Source organism: Pristiophorus japonicus, chromosome 1, assembly GCF_044704955.1.
Source record: "Pristiophorus japonicus isolate sPriJap1 chromosome 1, sPriJap1.hap1, whole genome shotgun sequence".
Taxonomy (NCBI): Eukaryota; Metazoa; Chordata; class Chondrichthyes; family Pristiophoridae; genus Pristiophorus; species Pristiophorus japonicus.
In genome coordinates, this window is record NC_091977.1 from 400,909,500 (window position 1) to 400,926,593 (window position 17,094).

At 43.7% G+C, this 17,094-nt stretch overlaps 1 protein-coding gene across 6 annotated transcripts in view; it reads right to left on the reverse strand.

The window, feature by feature from the left end:
- The window catches only part of mtfr1 (mitochondrial fission regulator 1), a 67,788-nt gene that overhangs the window by 24,222 nt on the left and 26,472 nt on the right, over positions 1–17,094 (reverse strand). For all 6 annotated transcript variants that reach the window (XM_070891794.1, XM_070891786.1, XM_070891776.1 and 3 more), the window contains exon 6: positions 10,845–11,076. In XM_070891794.1, coding sequence (XP_070747895.1) covers positions 10,845–11,076 — 232 coding nt within the window. The remainder of the gene's footprint in view (positions 1–10,844; positions 11,077–17,094) is intronic.

Below are 17,094 nucleotides of genomic sequence, written 5' to 3' on the forward strand. Positions count from 1 at the left end.
GCGTCAACTGAAGTAATCTGGCCATGGTGAGGCCATCCCTGGCCTCTTGGGCAGCAATGTGGTCACGTACTGATGCCATGCCCTGTGCAGTATCAGGTGACTGCGGAGAAGGTTGGTGCTGCTGGTGTGCCTTGTGATGCTGGTGTTAGAACATAAGAATTAGGAGCAGGAGTAGGCTATTAGGCCCTTCGAGCCTGCTCTGCCATTCAATGAGATCATGACTGATCTTCTACATCAACTCCACTTTTCTGCATTGTCCCCATATCCCTTGATTCCCTTAATATTCAAAAATCTATCAATCTCTGTCTTGAATATACTCAAAGACTGAGCCTCCACAACCCCCTGGGGCAGAGAATGCCAAAGATTCACCATTCTGAATGAAGATGTTTCGCCTCATCTCAGTCCTAAATGGCCGACCCCTTATTCTGAGACTGTGACCCCTGGTTCTAGACTCCACAGCCAAAGGAAACATCCTCCCTACATCTACCTGGTCAAGCTCTGTAAGAATTTTGGGGGTGTTGGAGATGATTGTGGTGGGATTCTGAGGACCAAAGTGAGGTTTTTTCCACGGATGCTGATGGAATAGATGGCAGTTGAGGTTGAAATGACAGAAGCCATCTATCAATGGTGAGAGAGGTTGTTCCAAGGAGGTGACAGTGGATAGAGAGTTTACTCCAAACACTTCCAACCTGCATAAAGCTCAAATGGGTCTTTCAAATCCTGAAGGCTCCAGCTTCTAAGATTGGAAAGTGAACAGCTGTGAAATAAGAACATAAGAAATAGGAGCAGGAGTAGGCCATTTGGCCCCTCGAGCTTGCTCCGCCATTTAATAAGATCTGATCTTGGGTTCAGTTCAATTTCCCTGCCCGCTCCCCATAACCCTTCACTCCATTATCATTCACAAATCTGTCTATCTCTACCTTAAATATATTCAATGACCCAGCCGCCGCAACTCTTTGGGGCAGAGAATTCCACAAATATACGACCCTCAGAAGAAATTCCCCCTCATTTCAGTTGAGCGACCCCTTATTCTTAAACTATGTCCCCTAATTCTAGATTCCTCCACAAGTGGAAACATCCTCTCTGCATCTACCTTGTTGAGACCCCTCAGTATCTTATATGTTTCAATAAGATAATCTCTCATTCTTCTAAAGTCCAATGAGCCCAACCTGCTCAACCTTTCGTCATAAGTCAATTCTTTCATCTCAGGAATCAACCTAGTGAATCTGGTAGGTTTTATACCACATTTGCAGCTGTCAACTATTCAGAAGAATGGATACGGATGGAACACCCTACCTACTTAACTGACATGATTTCAGAGCACCATGAACTTTGTGAAAAAGTTGGAAAAATGTTAAGTACAGGGCAAAATGGTGTTTAGTTGGCTTTTAACTACTTCTTAAACGATCTAAATTGCCTCCCCACCGCTTGGTGTCGGGTCAGTTAAGTGCTGAAAGACCCGACACATGGGAGACTAGTGTGGAGGTGGGTTGACAGCGGGCTCCCAATCCGCAGTCACTCATTTCTATTTTGACACCTGATTAGCCTCCGATCCTGCCTTCTCAGTGCCGGTAAAATTCTGGCCTAAATAACAGTATTTGCAACTCTCCATTAGCTTAGATATATATTGTATACCCATGTGTAAATAATTGTTCCTCAAGGCATTTCTATTAATCACATGGGCTAGGACTTCGTATTAGATAGTTAAGTAATATCTAAAATTCTGATTACTCTGTACTATTGTAAATCAAATTAAGGGCCAGGGTATTTGAAAACACCATACTAAAAATCCCAACTGTGGTGAAAAAAACAAGCAGACTCAAAGCCCAAGGAAAAATGTGGGGAGGGGTGCAGGAATGGACAACGGCAATTGCAACACAGAAAAACAAGTGATTCTAATTGCACCAATGCATTTTCCAACACTCTTTTGTTGGCCTGATTCTTTCCCAAGAGCTTTATATCATCTCTGTTTTGTCATATTTAACTTTAAATAATTGCTGACAGTACATTGTTGCAGACTCTCCAATGACACTATTTTGCCTAAGATAGCCATTTTAGAGAACCTTTCACTGTTCATCATAGGCAGTCCCTCGAATTGACAATGACTTGCTTCCACGTCAAAAAGTTCACAGGTGTTTCAATGAAGGACCTGATATTCCAGGTCCCGAACTACATGTTGAAGAGTGGAAGATGCCTGTGCGTGAATTTAAAAAAAAACGTGTGGTGGCCGTTGCACACCAGCCACCACATGGGCTTGACAGAGCTAGGTCTTGGTCCAGTAGCAAGGATTAACCAAGTTCTGCTGTACGGACTGAGTGCGCACACATATCACAGTGTGGACGGGCCCATGCTGCCCCTGGGCCCTCGCCTCTTCTGGACCCCAAACTCACGCCTCTCCTGGGCCCCGATCACGTCCCTCTACGATCTCTTGCCGCTCCTTCGCCCCGACCTCGCCTATGGTATGAGCACTTTACAGCAGCACAGATCTGATAGGGGGCTGTCTGTCAGCGGCATCACCAGGCGGACCGCTATCAGATCTGCGCTGTTGTTAGGACGTCCTGGTCCCCGCACGCTGTGCAGTTTAACGCAATGGCTTGCGTCTGTTTTCCCAGCAGGTTCCCTGCCCAGAAACCAGCCTGATCGACAGGCTTGGCTCTCTGTCGGGCCGGGAACGTTCCGGAGGAGGCTGTTGATCTCTCTGTTCTTGCTGTTCAGCTGTTAATGGGGGACAGGGCGTGGCGGGGGGAGAAAGACAAGATGCAAGTATTTAGAAAGACCACGTGGAGCATTAGTGCTAATCCCAGGGCCACAGAGGGGAAGCTGCCCTTGCACGAAGCATAGGTTGGGTTATTACATAGAATTACATCGTATTTTACAGCCCAGAAACAGGCCATTCGGCCCAATAGGTGAAAGGCTATATTGGTTTGGTTAACTCGCCGAGATTCCAACAGCAGTCCCTGCTACCTGCTTCCTCCAAGAGATGATTAATTTTGAACAGTAATGCTCAGCGAATGGGAGGTTAAGGAGGGTCCCAATGGAATGACTTGAGACTCTTTACTGTTCACTTTACTACTGGCATCAGAACCTATTGTCTAATCAGGGCCCACTGGAAGGAGCACTTCGAAGATCCCCTCAATCGAGACTCTGCCTTTGACTCGAGTGTTCTCGACTCTATCCCGCAGCATGATCCCCGCCACCACCTCAGTAAAACCTCAGCACTGCACGAGGTAGAAAAAGCCACAAGACAGCTTAAAAACAACAAGCCTACGGGAGCGGATGAAATCCCCGCTGAGGCACAGACGTATGGCGGAGAGACACTGATGGCGAGAATACATGACCTTATCTCTCTCATCTGGAGGGAGGAGAGCATGCCAGGAGATCTTAGAGATGCAGTGATTGTGAGCATCTTTAAAAAGGGGGACAAGTCCGACTGCGACAACTAGAGAGGAATCTCCATTATCAGCCACTGGGAAAGTAGTCGCTAGAACCCTCCTCAACCGTCTTCTCCCTGTTGCTGAGGAGCTCCTCCCGGAGTCACAATGCAGATTTCGTCCCCTACGGGGCACAACGGACATGATTTTTACAGCGCGACAGCTGCAGGAAAAATGCAGGGAACAGTGCCAGCCCTTATACATGGCCTTTTTCGACCTTATAAAGGCCTTTGACACCGTCAACTGCGAGGGTCTATGGAGCGTCTTCCTCAGTTTCGGATGCCCCCAAAAGTTCGTCATCCTCCGTCTGCTCCACGACGATATGCAGGCCGTGATTCTTACCAACGGATCCATTACAGACCCAATCCACGTCCGGACCGGGGTCAAGCAGGGCTGCGTCATTGCCCCAACACTCTTCTCAATCTTCCTCGCTGCCATGCTCCACCTCACAGTCGACAAGCTCCCTGCTGGAATGGAACTAACCAGTGGGAACCTGTTAAACCTTCGTTGTCTCCAGGCCAGTTCCAAGACCACCCCATCCTCTGTCGTCAAGCTACAGTATGCGGATGATGCCTGCGTCTGCGCACGATGCCTGCGTCTGCGCACATAGAGGCTGAACTCCAAGTCATAGTCAACGTATTTACTGAGGCGTCGAAAGCATGGGCTAAACATCAGCAAGACAAAGGTCCTCCACCAACCTGTTCCTGCCGCACAGCACTGCCCCCCAGTCATCAAGATCCATGGCGCGGCCCTGGACAACGTGGACCATTTCCCATCCCGTGGGAGCCTCTTATCAGCAAAAGCAGACATTGACGACAAGATTCAACACCGTCTCCAGTGCGCCAGTGTAGCCTTCGGCCGCCTGAGGAAAAGAGTGTTTGAAGACCAGGCCCTCAAATCTGCCACCAAGCTCATGGTCTACGGGGCTGTAGTAATACCCGCCCTCCTGTATGGCTCAGAGACATGGACCAGTGCAAAGTTGACAAAATCTACTGCTCTCATACTCAAGTTCTTTATTGTGTACACATTGTCATTAGGACACTCTATACTGGACACGTTAAATTTAAAATTAAGCTCCCAAGATAGCTGAGTAACTTTATCAGTAAGAGCGGAGCCATACAGATGAGGAAGGTCTCTGGTTCAATTCCAAGCTGTACGAGTTAGCTGAATTCACCCTAGGGAGCGGTAGGTGTGCGACAATTAGCCTCAAGTAGTGAAAGTCAGTCAAAGTTCTCACTTCTGACCATCTATCCCGTGCACCCTACAACAAAGTCGAAATTAATCTATATATAAAAGAGAACAAAAATTGACCCAGCAATGACCCTGTTGAGTACATCACTTTCAACCTTTTTCCAATTTGAGCAACCCCCATTTGTCTTAAACTTTGCTTTCTGTCCATTAGCCAACTTTCTATCTATGCTGCTACATTTCCCCTCATACCATGCGCTTAAATTTTGCCGTAAGCCTTCTGTGAAGTACCTTATTCAACACCATTTAAAACCCCATATACAACAGCTCCTGCATTCCTTTTATCTATAGTCACTTCAAGAGACTCTTACTTTTGTCAAATGGTATCTCTTGCATTTCTAAATGCTCATTAATTTTAACTCAAATAATGGATTCTAAGAGCTTACCTACAACTTACATTGGTCTGTAGTTACTCGATTTCTCCTTTTCTAAACACAAGGTGTCGTATTGACTACCCTCCAGTCCCCCAATTCTATTTACATATCTAAGGTATACTGATAAATTGTGATCAGAGTCTCTGCTACCTCCCTTATGCCTTCCTTCAATAGCCATGGGAAATACCATAAGGATTCAATGAATTAAGTTCTGCTAATTATTTTCAGAACCAATTACTTTTCTACATTTATCTCAATTTTTTCCACATTCTCTCTTGGAATACTTTACACTCACTTCTGCCACCATTTGTAAAAAGTGTCATGAAATATTTAATATCTGCACATCTTCACCCTTCACTACTAGTTTTCCCCTTCATCCCAGAGTGGTCCTATCTTCTCATTTTGTTAACTAGGGTTATCTTCTAGCTACAATAAAAACAGAAAATGCTGGAAATCTCAGCGGGTCAGGCAGCATCTGTGGAGAGAGAAACAGAGTTAATGTTTCAGGTCGATGACCATCAGAAATGAACAGCTGGAGAGGGGACGAAAGAACAAAAGGGAAGTTCTGTGATAGCGTGGAAGACAGGAGAGATTAGAGAGACAAAAGGGATGATGGGCCGACTTGAGATGGTAACGGCAGGTTAGAAAAAGATTTATCTAGATAAGGTGTGAATGGCAGAATAATTACCAGCTGCCATGGGAGAGAGAAAAAAAATTACATAAGATCAGGGAGGGACGGTTTAAAAAAAGGAGGCAAGGGAACAAAATATGGGCAGAGGTTATGGTCTGAAATTGAAGCAGAGGCCCAACCAGTCCCCTCCAACACCATCCTCCTCCACCTGGCTGAACTTGTTCTCACATTGAACAATTTCTCCTTTAACTCCACTTAGTTCCTCCAAATTAAAGATGTTGCTATGGGAACCCGCATGGGTCCTAGCTATGCCTGCCTTTTCGTGGGATATGTGGAACATTCTTTGTTCCAGTCCTACTCTGGTCCCTTGCCTCACCTCTTTTTCCAGTACATTGATGACTATAAGTGCCGTTTCCTGCTCTCGCCCTGAACTAGAAAATGTCATTCACTTTACATCCAATTTCCACCCTTCCCTCACCTTCACATGGCCCATCTCAGACTCTTCCCATCCCTTCCGTGACTTCTCCGTCTCCGTTTCCGGGGATAGACTATTGACAAACATTCACTATAAGCCCACTGACTCCCACAGCTACCTGGAATACACTTCCTCCCACCCTGCATCATGCAAGAACTCCAGTCCATTCTCACATTTTCTCCATCTCCGTCTCAGCTGCTCTGACAACGCCACCTTCCACACTCGTGCCTCTGACAGGTTTTCTTTTTTCCTCAACCGAGGATTCCCCTCCGCTGTGGTTAACATGGCCCTCGACCGTGTCCGTTCTATTTCCCGCACTTCTGCTCTCAGTCCTTCCCCTCCCTCTCAGAGCCACCAGGGTTCCCCTTGTCGTCACCTTTCACCCCACCAGTCTCCACGATCAACGGATCATCCTCTGCCATTTCGGCCACCTCCAGCATGATCCCACCACCAATCACATCTTCCCCTCCCCTCTCAGCAGTCCGAAGGGACCACTCCCTCTGCGACACCCTGGTCCATTCTGCAGTCACCCTCAGCACCTTCCCATGCAAGCGCAGGAGATGCAACACCTGCCCTTTTACCTCCTCCCTTCCCACTGTCCAGGGTCCCAACTACTCCTTCCAGGTGAAACAGCGATTTACTTGTACTTCTTTCAATTTAGTATACTGTATTCGCTGCTCACGATGCGGTCTCCTCTACATTGGGGAGACCAAACGCAGATTGGGTGACTGCTTTGCGGAACACCTCCATTCAGTCCGTAAGCGTGACGCCGAGTTTCCGGTCGCCTGTCACTTTAATTGCCTGCTCCGCTCCCACTCCAGCATCTCCGTCCTTGGCCTCCTCCACTGTTCCAATGAAGCTCAACGCAAGCTCGAGGAACAGTACCTCATCTTTCATTTAGGCTCTTTGCAGCCTTCTGGAATCAACATCGAGTTCAACAATTTCAGACCATAACCATCTACCCATATTTTGTTCCCTTTCCTCCTTTTTTTTTAACCCCCCCCCGATTTTATGTCAATTTTTTCTTTGTTTCCCATGGCAGCTGATAATTATTCCACCCTTCACACCCTATCTAGACAAATCTTTTTCTAACTTCTGCCATTACCATCTCAAGTTCCTTTTGTCTCTCTAATCTCTCCTGTCTTCCACCCTATCACCAACCTTCCCTTTTGTTCCTTCCTCCCCTTCCCCTTTCAGTGTTCCTTAAGAATCTGTTCATTTCAAACATTCGCCAGTTCTGATGAAGGGCCATCAACCTGAAATGTTAACTCTGTTTCTCTCTCCACAGATGCTGCCTGACCCACTGTGATTTCCAGCATTTTCTGTTTTTATTTCAGATTCCAGCATCCGCAGTATTTTGCTTTATCTTCTAGCTTTTATTCATATTTCCTTTTACGTCTAATATCCCTTTTCACCTCCCCACTGTCTATATTCCTCATGATTATCTTTAATATTGTTAGCCCTTTTAAGTTTCAGTTTATCTTTAATCTATATTCACAGTATATTGTGTTGAACCTTTCCATTCGATAGGATCTATCCATGCTATAGTTGAAGATTCCCAGGGCTAAACTTTCGTGATCTTTTCGCCTGATTACCGCCAGATTTGTTTTTAATGCATTACCGCCCGATTTAAGCTCGAGATCCAAACTTGCGCACATATAGCGCCGACAGTAGTTTTGGGGTCCAATGAACGCCGGCGGTAAATTCAGCCGCCCGCCCAGTAGATGCAATTGATTTTTGCTCATAAATGTCGTGCACCGCCCGCAAGACCGCCCAGTGCTATTTTCGGCTTAAAAAAAGTACCGCCCAAAATACCACCGGCAATTAATAGCGCCATGAAAAGGGTACACTTAAGTGTCCCTGACCCAGCGATATGGACACCATTTTGGAATTGGAGCTAAAGGCTGATTTAAATTGCAACATTTACATCAGTTATTAGTGCATTTTATTGGTGGCTAGATCATCCATCCTCTCTTGGCAAGCCATCATCATAGACAGTCCCTCGGAATCGAGGAGGACTCGCTTCCACTCTCTAAGTGAGTTCTTTGATGGCTGAACCGTCCGATACAAGAGCCACAGACCCTGTTACAGGTGGGACAGACATTCGTCGAGGGACGGGATCGGTGGGGCTGGTTTGCCGCGCGCTCCTTCCGCTGCCTGCGCTGGGCCTCTTCACGCTCTTTGCGTTGAGACTCGAAGAGCTCAACGCCCTCCCGGATGCACTTTCTCCACCTCGGGCGGTCTTCGGCCAGGGTCTCCCAGGTGTCGGTGGTGATGTCGCACTTTACAAAGGAGGCTTTGAGGGTGTCCTTATAATGTTTCCGCTGTCCTCCTTTGGCTCGTTTACCATGAAGGAGCTCCGCATAAAGCATTTGCTTAGGGGGTCTCTTATCTGGCATGCGAACTATGCAGTGGCCTGCCCAGAGAAGCTAATCGTGTGTGGTCAGTGCTTTAATACTGGGGATGTTAGCCTGGTCGAGGACACTGATGTTAATCCGCCTGTCCTCCCAGGGGATTTGCAGGATCTTACAGAGACACCATTGGTGATATATCTCCAGCGACTTGAGCTGCCTTCTATACATCGTCCATGCCTCAGATCCATACCGGAGAATGGGTATTACTACAACGGCAAGCAGCAGCATCAGAAAAGGAAAAAAAATGGAGGGACACAAAAATATTCATCAATTATATATAATCATAGGGATTTCCAGTAATGCTCAGAAATACATATAAATCAAACAAATGATTCCTGAAATGAATATGTAAATTACGCAAAAAAAAAAACCATCACGCACGTGCATGTAAAAAAAAAATTGCGCATATGCAGTAAGGCCAGTCAGGATGAAGCCGGCCTTAGACGAGGATTAAGACCGCCCACTGCTGCCACCGCCAGGAACGAATAAGGTAAAAGTTGAGGCTTTACATCTCGGCAGTAATCGGGCAGAACCCATATCTTCATACTGCCCGATTACCGCCGAGATACGGGCGGTGGCGACGGGAAGTGCAAAGTCTAGATTTTTTTGCAATGTTTTTTGCCAATCAATTTAGGCCAAATCCCTTATCACACGGAACTTCGCCTTTGCAGTCCAGCATCCTTATATTTGACTCATCTATTTTCTCATTGAAACTATTTATTTGTGGTTGTTATTTACCAGTTGTTTTCCTCCTCTGATCGGTTATTTCCCATCTAAGAACTGAATCAAGCAATGCCTCTTTCCTTGTAGGATTAAAAACATATTGATGTAAGCAGTCTTGGGTGCGTTCTAAAGTGTTCTTCAGTTTAACCATATCTTTATCAAAGTCTATCTTGGAATAATTAAAATCATCCAGTATCATTACTCTGTGTTCTTACATATCTCTGAAATGTCTACAAATTCCCTCCTCCATCTCATCTCCACTGTTTGGTGGCTTACAATGTACACTAAGACTTGTACTATTTATCTTCCTATTCCTTAACACAATCCATGTGGATTCTGTCTCAACATAATCCTTTAATACACCCTTGTATTCTAGTGCTGTGAAAGAATCCTTTACAAACATTACCATCCAGAACCCCGCACCCCCCAAGTTTTCCTCCTCTCCATCTCTCCTAAAAAATATAACCGGGAATATTAAGTTCCCAATTGTGTCCAACCCTAAGCTACTTGTGTTATAGCAACTATATATTTCTCCATAGTTATTAATATTTCTAACTCTACAATTTTCTTTTTAAGTGCTTTATGGATTTGCATGCATATCACTCATTCCTAACTCCAATTCTTTGGCAATTAATGGCTTCTTGTTAATTGCTCCTCCTTCTGATCTGTTCTTTATTATTTTCCTGTTATTTTCTTGGTCTTCTTAAAGTTACCGCCCCTTTTGGCTTCTCATCTTGTTTTTCCTTCCCCATACGTATTAGTTTAGAGAGATAAACTTAAAATGATGCTTTCAACTTTATTCACCAAATGCCAGGTTAGAAACTGTAGAAGCAGATATAAATGTTAAATAGGAAACATGCTAGTTTACAACCAATTTTGTTACTTATACATAATCTTGATGGTCATAGAAGAGGCTAAAATAAAAGTGTGATCACAATGTTTTTGGGACTGCACCTATTATACAACAGGTGCAGTCCCAAAAACATTGTGATCACACTTTTATTTTAAAATGTTTCATCCTGTCTTATTTTTGTGCCTCAGTGAGAAAGGGTTTTCTTTCTCCATTTGTTCTTTTTGTGTTTCTTGTTCTGTTTTGTTAAAACTTTGAGCATCTTTTCTGTCTTTAAAAAAATGCTTTATCTTCTCTGCCGTCCCCTTTTACTGCTGCTGTTCATTTGTTTACAACAAGCACTAAGTTGATCATGCAGTTATCTGACCACTAGCTGTGAAACCCTAAAACACAAGGATGTCCTTCGGTTTGCCACCCCATCCCGCCATTTAAACTTTAAAACAGTTTCTTTATTCAAAATACCTGTTGTACAAATAGGATAACACATCATTCCCAGTGTGAGGATAATTTCAAAAGAATTTTCAGACATGACTAGACATAAAGAATAACATGAGTGAGTGTTACAAGTTTATGTATGGGTTTTATACAGACCCCTTTGTAAAAATCTGAAAAGCCTCAATGGGACAAGTAAAATCGCTTTTAATGAATTGGGAATAAAATTCATTAAGCAGAAGTAAAGGAATCATAAAAATACGTACTTCTTCACAGATCGTAGTTTCACCTTGTTGATGTCTTTCAGAACATCTAACATGTTTGGCATGGTTTGCTGCTTAGGACAAGGTGTAATCTGACCACCGCCAGCTTTCATTCCTCTTCTTTCTTTGATGAGGTCAATCGCAGACACACTCCGCTGGAGAGCAGGTGGGGGTGGTAGAGGTGGGGGAGGAGGTGGTGGTGGAGGAGCACAGGGAGGACCAGCACCAGGTGTCACTGAACCAGAGAGAGAGAGAGAGAGAGAGAGAGAGAGAGAGAGAGAATGAATAAAACAAGGAAATTACACAACCATAAGTATCATAGTTACTCGGTCATAAAAAATGCCCCTGAGCTAGTGAGCACTATTTCCATGTTAAATTCTCAATAAAATCTGGAAAATAAATTTTCTGCATATTTATTATACAACTAGAGTGAAGTATTACTTCCCCAAGTACCACATTTCTTATTATTCATATAATAAACTTATAAAATTCAATAACCATGTAAAAAGCCATGGCTTCTGAACTCTATTCCAAGTTAGATAGTTTTAAAGCAATTAATTGTAATATTCAGCTACTTTGTGAGGGATGAGGAAGAAAAACTAAGCCGGGGAGAGTAGAAACATTCAATGCAGTAAATATGAGTTTGGAGATTAGATGGCACAATGGATTAACTTTTCAGCTCTGGATCTGGATTCGAATACAGCAAGACGGCTGGGACAAAACCTTTGCTGTCTTGCAAGGATTCCACATGAAATAAGTTTTGATAGTGTCAATCTAGTACCTAGCTGACATGCTCATAACACAAAACTTCCCAAAAATTCAACATTAATTGATAATCTCACGAAATGAATGTACAGTATGGCTGGTGAACAAAATGGAAACCATCATAATGGTACAGTAGGAGTTGCTCCAGAGTTAGGGGTAGATATATTGGCCCAAAACTAGCTGTGGCAAGCCAACGAATGGCGCCTGCTGTTAATTATACTTGCCTTTACCCATTTAAAAAGTCAGCGCTATTATGCCCTGCAAGTTGCTAGAAGTGAGAAGGAAACGGCGCAGCACCCTCTACATGGAATCTGAGTGAACAGGACAAGCAACTGTATCTCCTTAACCAATCAGAATGAAGGATTGTGAAATGAACAGCGAAAGGTGAACAAGAGTGTAAATTAGAACAGTTAATTCAATGTCAAATTAGGTACAGAAAGAGAAAGGGAAAGAAAGAGAAAGAGAGAGGGAAAGAAAAATTGGATTGAGAGACAAAGGAGAGACAGAAAGGAAAACCAAAATTTTTACATTTTTATAAAATCCCCAGAAACAATTAAAACCTGAAGGAATGAGACGCTACACTTGGAAAAGTTAATTTTCAGTGTCATACAGGTTGACTGGCAGTAATTAACACTTATTATGGTGTTAAAAGGTACTTAGACGGAAATGGAAAGCCCTAACTTTGTGGCAAATTTACTTTGCATCTACAATGCAAGTACAGGAAATGACACACCAATGCATTTGAATAGGGAGCCAGACAGCAAGATGCCAGTTTTGCGAAGCTAACGGCGAGCAGCGCATCTCGAACAGCAACTTTTTGATTTCCACTTTTAATTGCGCATCTGCCCTCACCTGAAGTTGCTGTGACTTTGCACATAAATAACGTGGTGCGTTATTAGCCTCGCTGTTATTCTGACAGCAATTTTTGGACCAATGTCAAAGAAGCTTTATTCTGCATATAAATGTGCCACTGTTGTCACCAATGATATGCAACTGGGTTGTCTACTAGAAGGTGCTGACTTATTTACGCTTTAAAGATCAAATTAGCATTTAGAGCATGTTAAGCTCTCTGAATGTTCCAAAATATTCCAAATTACATTTGAACTGCATCACTGTTATGTAGGCAAATGTGTCAGTTGAGGAAAGGTCCCACAAACAGCGAATTAGCTAAGTGACCAATTAATTGTTTCTGGTACCGTTGATTGAGAAGAGAATGCGGGCCAGGGCACTGCTTTTCTTTGAATAGTCGCTTGGGATCTTGTATGGCCAATGAACCCAAACCTCAGTTTAACATCACATCTAAAAGACACCATTTCTGACATACCACTTTCCCTCAAAGCTGCACCAAAATGTCATTTTAGATTACACGCTCAGGTACTGGAGTGTCACAACCTATGCCCTAGAAGTGAGCATTACCACCGAGCACACTTGACAATTGGGCATTCATGAGGCATTTTTCTGCCCATTATTTAAACTATCGGCATTAACCAGTTTAACCTACATTAACTCACTAAGGTAGGATTCATAGAATGGTTCCAGCACAGATGACCATTCGGTCCATCAATACCATGCCAGCTCTCTACATTTTTCATGAACTCCACTCCCGCCCTTTCCCCGTAGCCCTGCAATTTTTTTCCTTCAGATACTTAACCAATTCCCTTTTGAAAGCCCGATTGAGTCCGCGTTCACCATCCTTTCAGGCAGTGCATTCCAGATCCTAACCACTCGCTGCATAAAAGAGTTTTTCCTTGTGTTGCCTTTGGTTCTTTTGCCAATCACCTTGAATCTGTGCCCTCTGGTGCTTGACCCTTCCGCCAATGGAAACAGCTTCTCTCTATCTAATCTGTCTAGACCCCTCATGATTTTGAATACCTCCATCAAATCTCCTCTCAACATTCTCTGCTCCAAGGAGAACAACCCCAGCTTCTCCAGTCTATCACGTACCTGAAATCCCTCATCTTTGGAATCATTCTCATAAACCTTTTCTGCAAATGAATTTTGCGCTACCAAATATTGTAGTAGTTCTGCTACTTGCTACTGCATTCTTTGGGATACAGATACGATGTCTGAAATCCGGAATCCTCAACTGAATCCGCCGGGCTTTGAGTGGCGAGGTCCGGAATCTGGCAAAACCCAAAATCCGGCACGGATTAGATTGAGGATTCCGGATTTCAGGCTTGATTTTCTCGTCTGAAATCCAGAATCCTCGACGGAATTTGGGTTTTGCCTCAAAATGTCCGGTTTTCGGACAATGATTCCGGACGACTCCATCAGCTATGCGCAAAATGTCCGGTTTTCGGACAATTCCGGTTTCAGGACGTTGCACCTGTATTGGGATATTGGCACTGCACCTCTGAAAATAGTAGACTAACTGACCTGGTTACAGCCGTAACACAAGGACTGGAAGGAGTAAGAACAACACTTTAATCATTTATAGATTGGAAGCTCTTTGTGAAGTACAAATGAACTGTGCTCAAGAGTTTAGCAAGGTTTCTCAGGTCAAAAAAAATTTAAAAGGATTTGAACAGATGCAGATGCTGTATAGGAATTATTTGATATGCCTTTGGAGCAGAGAATGTAATATATTTCTGACCTATCTTAACTATAACTTCAGTTCAGTCATCTATATTTCAGCTTTCTGATTACTGGGTTCCTTTACACAGCTTTCATATGATGCACATTTCGCGAATAACCAAAATGAATACATTTCTAACTCTGGACAATAGAATTAGAGAAATATTCAAAACCATAGAAAATTTTGTAATTCTCTGCATTCTTGAGAGTAAATTCAGGAACAAACTGTAATTTTGTAGTTTATTTTGATATTAACATCTTCATTCAGTGCTCAGACTTAAAATGCATCTGCTTTTCACTCTTTCATGGACTAGATTTAAATATATTTATATTCTGTTGAATTATCATTTAATCCTACACAAATAACCTCCCGAAAATACTAGGGGACCGAGGGTCTAGCAAGAAGAAGGAACTGAGGGAAATCCTTATTGGTCAGGAAATGGTGTTAGGGAAACTGATGGGATTGAAGGCCGATAAATCCCGAGGGCCTGATAGTTTGCATCCCAGAGTACTTAAGGAAGTGGCCCTAGAAATAGTAGATGCATTGGTGGTCATTTTCCAACATTCCATGGACTCTGGATCAGTTCCTATGGATTGGAATGTAACCCCACTTTTTAAAAGACACACCACTGCTGGGAGTGGGGGCAGGAGCGGAGGTCGGAAAGCAGACAGAATTTGTTTGTGGGATGTGGGCTGCCTTCTTGAACTGCAGCTGTCCGTGCGATGAAGGTACTCCCATAGTGCTGTTAGGGAGGGAGTTCCAGGATTTTGACCGATGAAAGAATGGTGATATATTTCCAAGTCAGGATGGTGTGTGACTTGGAGGAGAACTTGGAAGTGATGGTGTTCCAATGTGCCTGCTGACCTTGTCCTTCTAGGCAATTAAAAGACAAAAATAATCTCTTGCTTCTTTCTACTGGTCTTGCTCACCGATTTCCTTATGTGTACTTTTTTGCTTCTACTGTCTGCAATATTAAAATATGCGCATTATATAGTATAGGCGTTTTTTTTTTTAAATAGATAAGTTCTTCCTCGAAGCACCTTTGGTATTTAGATATTTTAAGATCTCTCAATTTTAAAACTCATTTCAAAAAGTGTTTGGAATGGTTTACCAGAAAGGGTAGTCGAAGGATTGGAATTCTTCAGGACACAGTTGGATGTAGTGATGGAGAGGTAAGGTACTAGAGGGATAAGTTTCAATTGGCTTTATGGCTTTTCTTGTCCCTTACTTTCCTTATATTCCTAAACTGAGATAAAGGAACAAGGTCAATCGTGACATTTTTTTTAAGCAAGAGAACTAAGAAAATCAGATGTAGCGATTAAGTTATGGAGTTCTACAGAGTTAGGAAAGAATGAGTTAGCACAGGAGTCTGCATGATGAGGCTTGAATGAAAGAAAATATAGATGAGATATTTGGAGCTCAAAAGGGTACAAGTGAAGATGAGGAGAGTGAGAGAGAGAGAGAGAGAGAGAGAGAGAGAGAGAGAGAGAGAGAGAGAGAGCGAGCGAGAGAGGGAAAGCACACACACATGCATGTTGGTAGGTTGAAGGTTAGAAAAGAATTGCCTATCAGATGACAAATTTCTTACATACATTAATAAGGGGCCTAGCACCTGTTTTAGGACCCCTTCCTGAGCCCGACCGTGCCATCCTTTGTCCTTTCTCCTCCAGCGCCCCTCCACCATCATCCAGCTGGGTGGAACTGCACTCACCTGCGTCCAAATCTTATCGATCTAATTGTAGCCATAGAATCACATGCAATTGCTTCTCTTCCCGCTGGTACCCCCAAGGATCTATTCTTGGCCCCCCTACTATTTCTCATCTACACACTGCTCCTCAGCGACATAATCTGAAAACAATGTCAGTTTCTACATGTACGCTTGCGACACCCAACTCTATCTCACCAAAACTTCTCTCGACCCCTTCACTGTCTCTAAATTGTTGGACTGCTTGTCCGACATCCAATACTGGACGAGCAGAAATGTCCTCCAACTACATAGTGGGAAGATCAAAGCCATTCTCTTCGGTCCCCGCCACAAACTCTGTTCCCTAGCCACTGATTCCATCCCTCTCCCTAGCATCTGTCTGAGGCTGAACCAGGTTGCTCGCAACCTTGGTATTATATTTGTCCCTGAAATGAGCTTCTGGCGACAAATCTGCATCATAACTAAGACAGTCTATTTCCACCTCCGTAACGTCGCCCGACTGGGCCCCTGCCTCAGCTCATCTGCCGAAAACCTCATCCATGCCTTATATAACATGACTTTGCCTTTGTTACCTCTAGACTTGATGATTCCACTGCATTCTTGGCTGGCATCCCACATACTACCCTACGTAAACTTGGTCATCTAAAACTTTGCTGCCCGCATCCATTCACCCCCCCCCCTCCCCGACCATATCTGCACTCCTCTAATTCGGGCCTCGAGTATTCTGATTACATAGGATATATAACACAAACAGGCCATTCGGCTCAACCAGTCCATGCCAGCGTTTATGCTCCACTCGAGCCTCCTCCAGTCTTTCCTCATCTAAATCTAATCAGCATAACCCTCTATTCCCTTCTCCCTCACATGGTTGTCTAGCCTCCCCTTAAATGCATCTAAACTATTCGCTTCAACCACTACCTTTGGTAGCAAGCTCCACATTCTCACCACTCTTTGGGTAACGAGGTTTATTCTGAATTTCCTATTAGATTTCTTGGTGGCTATCTTATATTGATGGCCTCCAGTTATGCTCTTCCCCACAAGTGGAAACACTCTCTCTGTATCCACTTTATCAATACCTTTCATAATTTTAAAGACCTCTTATTAGGTCACCCCTCAGCCTTCTTTTTTCAAGAGAAAAAAAGAGAGACAGTCTGTTCATCCTTTCCTGACATGTATACCCTTGCATTTCTGGTATCATCCTCGTAAAT